This window comes from Ammodytes marinus (assembly GCF_949987685.1).
Source record: "Ammodytes marinus genome assembly, chromosome: 10".
In the NCBI taxonomy this organism is placed as follows: domain Eukaryota; kingdom Metazoa; phylum Chordata; class Actinopteri; order Uranoscopiformes; family Ammodytidae; genus Ammodytes; species Ammodytes marinus.
Window position 1 is genome coordinate 25267648 of NC_137214.1, and position 9448 is coordinate 25277095.

General features: G+C 39.7%; 1 protein-coding gene and 1 long non-coding RNA gene across 2 annotated transcripts; both read left to right on the plus strand.

The window, feature by feature from the left end:
- Window positions 1-2017: 2017 nt before the first annotated feature.
- Window positions 2018-5378, plus strand: cfap96 (cilia and flagella associated protein 96; the record flags this gene model as incomplete). Its single annotated transcript, XM_080036095.1, has 7 exons — window positions 2018-2117; window positions 2846-3065; window positions 3462-3599; window positions 3948-4023; window positions 4448-4633; window positions 4764-4927; window positions 5324-5378. 7 exons carry the CDS (start codon window positions 2018-2020, stop codon window positions 5376-5378), a joined length of 939 nt encoding a protein of 312 aa, XP_079892221.1.
- Window positions 5379-6112: 734 nt separating this feature from the next.
- LOC307256695 lies at window positions 6113-9410 on the plus strand. The gene is made up of 7 exons (XR_013845066.1): window positions 6113-6159; window positions 6810-6896; window positions 7436-7496; window positions 7772-7836; window positions 8106-8184; window positions 8452-8534; window positions 9138-9410. It is a non-coding gene; the product is annotated as an uncharacterized lncRNA (long non-coding RNA).
- Window positions 9411-9448: the final 38 nt, after the last annotated feature.

Consider the following 9448-nt stretch of genomic DNA (forward strand, 5'->3'; position numbering starts at 1 on the left):
CGATAGAGGCGTTTTTCTCTGCCTGGAGGTGGAAGGTTTATGACCGGCGTCCACATGCGCAAATGACCCTGCTAGCAGCCATGGATGCAGCATGTGACGACATTACAGCAGAGTCATGCAGAGGGTGGATTCGCCACTCCAGGAGATACTTTCCTCGCTGCATTGCAAGGGATAATATCCATTGTGATGTAGATGAAAATATGTGGCCAGACAGACAGGAACGTCTGGATGTGCCAGAATGATTTACCTATATATGTTCAGTTACAATATGTCCTGTTATATTGTTCACATTTGTGCACAGCTCTACCAAAAGGGTGTTTTTTTATGTTTGTTCTAAATAAGTGACTGAAGTGTATTTTTCTTTTGCACAATGCAAATTGCGAATTGCAAAGAGCATATATAGTAAAAATGTGAAACATACGTATTCAGTGTCTTGTACTTACTCCCCTAACTACAGCAATGTGTAACTTTACTGTAGTTTTCAAATGGCTGTACAAGTAGTGTATATGCTGTCTTGAGCATTTTCAGGTAGTGTCACCGAGTTCTGACCTTTTTTTGCATTGGAAAACACTGAGAATAAACTGTCATAATGAAAACATGACAAAGCCATTTGACTATCGTGTTCATAAACGATGGTGTCAAGACTTCTCATTTTGATGACACTTGCAGTTTCATTGATATGAATACTTGTTTTTGAGGAATAGACTATCCATTTTGAGAAAGTGACGTACTTTTGCAGGTTATCCACTAGGTTTCGCAGTTTGCACTAATTGTTTTGAGAAATGCACTAACTGCTGTGCAAATGTTAATGGTGATGTGAGAAAAGCACCAAAGCGACTGAGAAACTGTAATTGCAATTCTTTGTTTTTTTATTTAAACTAATTGTATGCTTTTATTTTGAAGGCAACACTGAGTTACTTCCAGGAAGGATCACTGTAGCTTGACATAATTTATTTACAGCCCCTTCTCCAAGGTAACCAACCTGTATACACAGAATTTAGAGTTGTAATTAGTCCTAGCTAGTCGTATAGCTACAAGGATAGTCAGATAGATAGATAGATAGATAGATAGATAGATGGATAGATGGATAGGTAGATGGATAGATATATTTCTGGCACTGACATCCAATAGGGGAGCCTTAGATTAGTTATTTACTGCCAGACCTCAACCAAAGGTATGTACTGTATATCCATACCATATCTGTATAGTCTATGTATGCGTATAGTCAGTTACAATGTCAAGTGTACAGCTTTGTACACTTTGATCTTAAACTGGCTAACCAGTTTTTCAGTTTGTTTTATTACGCTAAGGTAATTTCATTATTAGTGATCATTTTACACTACACTATAGTTTAGTTTTTAGTTTAGTTTTTAGTTTTATTTGATTAGGACAGTGCATATTAATCAACATGTCAGCAAAGCATCAATGTAAATATGCCGGAGTTAGCATAAATGCTAATTCGCATCCGTAGTCCTAAAGCAAGTCATAATACAATACATCAATATACAACTACATGAAACAATTTTACACAGTTAATTCACAACTAGCTAAAATACAGTTTTACACTGACACCCAATCAGTATAGGCGGTTAGAAAAGACAAAAGAAACAAAACAACATCAGGAAGAAAAGAAGAGAAAGTTATGCATGAGAACAGGTCTGGCTTGCTACTAACCACTCTTTGAGGGTCTTTTTAAAGGTAGTGTAGGTGGTACAGTCTCTGACTTGAGCTGGTAATTTATTCCAGGACTGTGTTCCTCTGATGGACAGGACCATTTGGCCAAATTTGGTTCTGCGCCGTTGTATTTCACAGTCACCTCTAGTTATTGCCCTGGTGTTTACTCTAGGGGATTTTTTCTTTATGTAGTTCCGTAGTGGTGGTATATTAAAATGTATTTCAATGTGAGTAGCCTACCTTACCTTAAAGGTTGACACACTGAATATTTGTCAGTGCCCAGAAATGTCAAGTGTAACATTAATAATAGTATAGCTTATGTGTTTGTGCTTCTAGTGTGAAGATGTCATCAGGTGAGGGAAAGAGTGACATGGAGCGCCTGGGTGTCTTCAAAGAGATGAGCTACATCTCTGTAGGAGACAAGTACACTCCACCCTCCAACCGTAAGTGTAGAATGTATTTATTATGTATCTGCCTGATAAATAAATAATACAGTTAAGGAATAATAATAATAATAATAATTGATAGGTTTTATATAGCGCTTTTTTGTAGGTCACTCAAAGACGCTTTACATTGCATAGAATATACATAAAAGAAAAGAAAAAGAAAAACACGAAAACAAATTCAAAAATAGAGTCAGGTGTGGTATGGGTGGAGTCAGGGGTCGTATGTTTTCTTGAAGAGGTGAGTTTTGAGTTGGCTTTTGAATGAGTTTATGGAGTCTGAGTTTCGGATGTTTGGGGGGAGGGAGTTCCAGAGGGTTGGGGCAGAAATGGCAAAAGCTCTGTCTCCCAGGGTGAATAAGGAAGAATTAAAGGTGGAATCAGCGATTCTGGAGAACGTTTGTTGTCAAAATCTCTTTTTGTCAAAATCAGTGAATATCTCCTAATAATTCCAATAATAATGTCCATCCTGAGTGCATGTGCACAGAAACTAAATCTGGTGTAAATACACAGCCTAAACAAAGGAGGTCCACCATAGCAACATTTCCGTTTACAGAGCCTAGGCTGTGTATTAATACTGGATTGTTTTCTCCAGCTCTTACAGTACAGACATGGAGCGATGTCAATGACTCCACCAGACAATGATTAAATTAATTCTTTAGAGGTCATTGTCAAACATATTGTAGTAGGGTCAATTTAAACATGTGATGTCTTCCTTCCATCTCCAGGTCCGTTCAATGAGTCAGCCTACCGTAGCCGGCAGATGCAGACTGGCACTGCTAACCAGCGCTGTGCTCTGCAGAGCGGCTTTTTCGACAAGTCCTTCCAACGGATATTTGAACGTGAGGCACTGAGTGACCCGCTGAGACTGGCCCGACAGAACCGCATCCTGCAGACCAAGAAGAACCTGGGCAAGGCCTTCCTCCCATGTGATGGGGTCAAGGAGCCGTGAGAGAACACACACACACAACAATATAATCTAATGTCCAGGGGAGAAACAGTCTTGGTGTCAATATGGCCTTTAGGAGAGAGCAATGGGCCACAAACAGCCTCTGGATCTAAAATGAAGTGCTTTTCAACATATCCCGTCATTTGGAAAGGGACCTCTCCCGATGCACCCCATTATTGAAAGCTAAACTGCTATAAATTTAGTTTCTGTATTCAGATACATACGAATCAATCTTAATTCTAATTTAAGATTTAAAATGAATAATGTCGGCTACATTACCTTCCTGAAGATACATGTTTAAACTTATGGCTGAATTTCGGGACTGTAAACTTCAGGATTTTTTGTATTTGTTGTACTCCCTTCACATACACATAATCATTTGTCTTTGTCTCCAGCTGTGGTTCAGGTAGTTACTATGGGACTCTGTCAGGACCAGTTGACGCTATGAGTCCACAGTTAGCCGCCAGGAAAGCCCATCGCTCACCTGGACGCAACGTTGTCACCTCACCTCCCAAGAAGGGCAGTGGTTACAGGTGTATGGCAAGAACTCGTACTAGAGCACACAACCATCAACACATATCATATTTAACTTTGTCCATCCCTCTGTAACAGCCAGAACACTAGAGTGCAAATGCATTTTACAAACATAAGCCACAATGCCACATAATGAAATATTTAATGATTTTTCATGTGATGAATCCTGTTAAGGACATTGTTTTGTGCATCAATACTCATCTTAATTAGTGTTACGAAACAAAAAAAAACAGAGGACATTGCAAATTAGACTTCGGGACTTAGGACTCTAGTAAATGCTATTTTGTGTTGTATTTAAATAAATTATTATTTATTCCTCAAAGTGAATTCCTTGTTATCTTCTGCAGCTATCCCAATGTGACACTGTCCAACATTGAGCTGTATGCCTCAGACCCCTTCGACAGGGCCAAAGAAGTACTGAAGGTACACACGTTGTTTAAAAGACGTAAAGTAAAACTCTGGATTATGACACGTTTGTTTCTTATTTTCTTGTTTAGTTTTGGTCATCATTTCTGATGGTTATGCTAACATTGTACTCATCTAAGAACTTAATGGGCTATGCTGCAATCTGAAAACATGGTGACATCTCTCAAAAGAAGTAAGCTTTTATGCAGGAAAGATACAGATTCACAAAGATTGTAAGGAATGACTACTTTAAAATTAAATTGAGCAGTTTTATTTGAGGGGTTCTGTGAAAGCGGGTCATTTTTTACCCTTAAGCAAGATGTTAAGACTATACCGGGTGGACAAAACTTTTAATTTGTGCAAGGAACTGAGGAGCTATTTTTCATAGACATTTCTTGACAAGTTTAAAAAATAAATAGTTGTGTATGTGTGTATTATACAGAGGGAGGCAGCCATCCATCGCTCCAAGTTAAGAGATGGCCCCTTCAAGACCAACCTCCACCCAGGAGAATTTTTCCAAGGCAATCCATACCGCAGTGACAGGCCACTCCCAGCAGCACACAAGCCCCTGCCCCCTGCTAAGAAAGCCTCCCCCGTCCCTTTCAAGCCTGTGTCGCCCAACAAAAAGGTTCCTCCCTCTAAATGAAAATTCCAATTGCAGACATTCCCTTAACACTGACCTCAGCTGTGTCCCCCGTTAAATTGCACTGTACATGTACATCACTTAATCTGCTTAATGCAAATGTACCTTGTTTTAGGATGGAGGAATGAAAGCAGGGACCTTTGATACGTATCCCTCACATTCTACTGATCCATACGTAATCCGCCGCTCCAAACCAACCAATCAGGGGCCCATTTTCCGTCCTGCTCCTGGTCCTAAGAGTACACCTGTCAAGAGTATCATCACCATCAATGTTAATAGGTTTGTCTTCACTTCTGATCTTCACCTTTTCGAAGGGCTTTTTCAGAGACACATATCTCTGGATACTGGATGTCATAATGACACATCATTTATAGGAAAAAAAATCCCAGGTAGAAGAAAGATTCATACTAGGTGACATTTTTAGATAAGAAATTGAAGATTTCCATGCATTATTAGGACTGTTTTAGCTATAGGCTATAACATATGGCCACCTGGAAGCAACAGAAACAACTCTTTAAACACTGTGGATAATTTTCATCTTGAAATTGGTAAATAAATAACAATAAAATGAACAAAGTAACATTCAGGAGATTCAATTAATCCAATCTTTGATATATTATGTTTGAAATGTGATGGTAAATGTGTTTCTAACAGTTGTATTTCTTGTTATTTCAGGAGCGTGCATTCTTCAAACTACACTTCAACCATTCCAACTGTGATTAACGTCTAACTACATTATCCATATTGCTTCAACCCTGGCTTTACCCACTGTGTGCTGCATTAGTTTAGGCCTATTCAGTTTTGGTCTGTGGTTTACTGGGAGCATTTCAGGTTGAAAAGTCTGACAGCAGCAGGGAGCAAGGACATATATGACTTCCCTCTCAATATTTGCATATTACCTATCACCCAAAAAACATTATTTTTAACACACCTAATTATGGTACCATATTCAAATAGTTTTTGGCTGAACTTCAGGTTTTAGTAGGCTTATTAACCTTTTTTAATTTGGAATTTCTCAATACATAATTATTTTAAAGAATAATCGATCTCGTTACTTCAGAACAAATAAAAAAACATATTTGAATACAATCTGCTCTGTCTATATTAGCCTATATTTGTAATGACATTTCTAATATATTTTGCAAGCATCTTCCCATAATGAATCTGCCCCAACACAATCTGTTCTCAAATCTATCTAAAGCTACTTAGCTGTGGTAGAATATCTAGAAAATTGCAGTAGTCTACACCCTCGACAAAGGGTCAAAAAAGAGAGTTGTTTTGATCATATCAACTAAATTAAATGTAATATTTCAATAAAACTTTACAGAATCGCATTTGTTCTTTTGTAAATGATTGTCCATCTTCATATTTAACGATCTTCGAGTGAGCTTCCTTTCCCACAATACATTGCGATACATACCCTTTATAACTCCGTGCGTAGCTTCCGGTCTGTCTCTTGGTTTGCTTGGAACCACACGATAAGGATGTGTCGGCGTCTGGTTGTTAATTTGGTAAGTAATTAAGCTGTTTTAAACTGTTTGCGCTAACATGTTACTAAATTACTTAATTTGAGGAAATATTAACTTTACGTGAGAGTGAAGCAGTTAGCTAGATGCTGCCACGTGCCGCTATCACGCAGTAGGCCTAGAACAAACGCTTGACTATATGGGGGGGGGGGGGGCGGTATATGTACTCGTGTCCACGTGAGTAGACGTTTCAGTCAGCAGAATTGACATACTAATTACTGTTATTCTTCTGAAATATAGTGGTGATGAACCTGCATGCGGTCGCAGCAGAAAGCACGTGGCTTCAAGGGCCAGGCTACTGCTAATATAGGCTACAGCATTTTAACAACGTTCCCCTTCCTGCAGAACGTTTTATAGAGCGGGCATCGTGGTAGTTCCCCACTCGTACGCATGGCCCTTAAACAAAGTATACGTGTGCTGAACAGTAGACAAAACGGTACTACATGGCAAGGATGGGCAGCGTTGTAGTTTAAACCTTAGATTGAGGAAATCTGTCACAGAACACTCACCATATACTACTCGTGCATTAGTCAATTTGCATCCTTTTGGGGAGCAGTTGACTGTCTCCAGTCAACACTAATAAGGCGGTTTGAGGCATAATCATTTGACTAATGTATTCATGTTGTCCCTTTCAGAGATGCTGTGTGCCCTGTTGAAGAAAAGTGAAGGCAGAGCAGCAGCCATGGGATAGAGCCATTAACTTCTTGCCTTAAGGGCTAAAGGTAAATGAACAGAATTAAGTGAAGTTTTACAGATTGCATGTGGTCGCTTTGGACTCCTGGAAAGCTTGTAAAATTGTATCAGAACCTACATGATGCCCCCCCCCCCCCAGTTCTAAGTCAGCTGACCAGGTGATGTACCTGGTTCAGTGTTACAGAGCTGGTAGAGAAAGCTCTGTACATGGGCTCAGCTGAGCGGGCTCTGTTTTAGAGTCTGTTCTTCTGGGCTGCTACAGAGCACGGTCAAACGAGAGTGGCCTGTCCTGTACCACACGCAGGACGGGCCTAGTGTAGGGCCGCACATTCATATACCGTCACAGGGACTCCTCAGATGCTGTCCATGCAAAAGTGGAGCATACCCTTAAGAGTGGTATAATGTTTTTCTGTATTGAAGAAGTCTGTATACTAACACATAATCAAAATGAGTTGGTACAAGAACAGTGACTGGAATTGGGTTAAAATGACATCCCCCAGTTTTAAAGCAGTAATAATTCAGAAGTTGTGTAAACATATCTAAACTAAACATTCCTTGTTTGTTGCAGGTATATTCAGAAAGGACCTGCACAATGTGGAGCTGACAGTAATGCTACAGGCTGCCTGAAGGTGAGTGACTAAACCTTTGTAGTGTTTAGTATAAACTAGGGCTGTCAAACGATTAACATTTTTAATCAGATAAATCACATGATTCTGTGGATTAATCATGATTAATTTTGACAGTCCTAGTATAAACCTTTTCATGCTACATGCTGTGATGATGGCAAATATAACACATCATGCTGACATAACCATGGTGACCTTTTTAAATTCTGAGCATAGCAGCTGTCAGCAGTGAACAGTAGTGTGTTTCTGGTTTTACTGACTGTTCCATTTCTCTACAGCAGCATGTGGAGCAGATGGCCTGCAGGGGGCAGCAAACGGCTGTGAGGAACTGTGACTGACCCTGGTATGTGGCTTATTGCATGTGGATACAAAAACAATGCAGTATTCTGTATGATTTGTAGGGACAATGACCCAATCAGTACTGCCATGGCAGAGCCCTCCTCTCTGCTGTGGAATTTTTGTATTGGGAGATAAACCTCGGGACTTGGCACAGATTCAGTAAATACTATTTTATCACAACCTGACTTAAGACCTGAAACATGCTTCTTGTAATTATGTATTGCATTTGACTAATATGAACAGTTCAGTAATACATGTGTTTTGTGTTTTCAGTGAAATCCGTCTGTTCTGGAGGAGTGACAGTTCCGTCAGTGGACAAGCTGGGCTGTAACTGGGCTGCTGATTGGCTCAGGTATGTGACATTGTCATGTGGATACAAAAGCAATGCAGTATTCTGTTAGCCTGGAAATCCTGCCTGAAGCTGGATGAGGAGTTTGTGATGTTGATTACAAGCACATATCTTAAAAAAAGTGTAGAAAAACTTAAGTTTCTGAAACTCTTTATTCATTAGCAACAAAAGACTAGACAGTATTCTGCATTTCCCCCTATGTTTACTCACCTCTAAATTGGTCTCCTTGCCTTTCCTGCCGTTTTCTTTTCCACTGTTTACGTCTTTTAGCACCTTCAATCCTGCTGACTACTCGGCTAATTCTGGAGCTCGCCAGGAGACATGGGAAGGAGACAAACCTGCACAGGCAACTGGTAAGGAAAATAACAGAACAAAATTCAGAATACTATGTACTGAATTCTGCCATTGACACTTTGGATTCAAGAACTTGTAATTGAAGCATTACAAAAGTGGTCATGGTGCTTTACTTTGTATTATTATTCTTCAGCGCACAGCTTAAATCTGTTATGTTAGAAACCACACACCAAGCCAGAAATATTGGTGTAGTCATAGACTCAGACTTGATTTCCAAAAACACATTAAATCAATTACAAAGTCAGACTACTACCACCTTAAAAAGAATTAAAGGGCTAATGTCTCAGCAGGATTTAGAAAAAGTTGTCCATGCGTTTTATTTTTTGTAGACTTGACAGTGTTTCCCCCAGGTTCACACAGCAGCGGCGCACCGCTGTGAACTCTGTATGATGTGTAGGGACAATAACCCAATCAGTACTCCCATGGCAGAGCCCTCGTCTCTGCTGTGGATTTTTTGTATTGGGAGATAAACCTCGGGACTTGGCACAGATTCAGTAAATACTATTTTATCAGAACCTGACTTAAGACCTGAAACATGCTTCTTGTAATTATGTATTGCACTTGACTTATATGAACAGTCCAGTAATGTGTGTTTCTTGTAGGTTCAGTGAAATCCTGTCGGTCTGGAGGAGTGATGTTTCTGTCAGTCAACAAGCTGGGCTGTAACTGGGCGGCTGATGACTGGCCCATCTGTGTTTTCAATCATGTCTCGCCAGTCTTGATGGAGATTGGGATTGTATGAAACTTCTACTTCAACGTTTTGTTGGATAATGTCCTGAAGGCATCACCTATTTAACATTACAGGACATCAGCCATAACACAATGTAATGACTGTGTATCCTAAATCATTTGCCAATGTTTGAATAAAATGTGATCTTGCAGCAACTTCATGTCCAATCTCTCTTATTGCTTC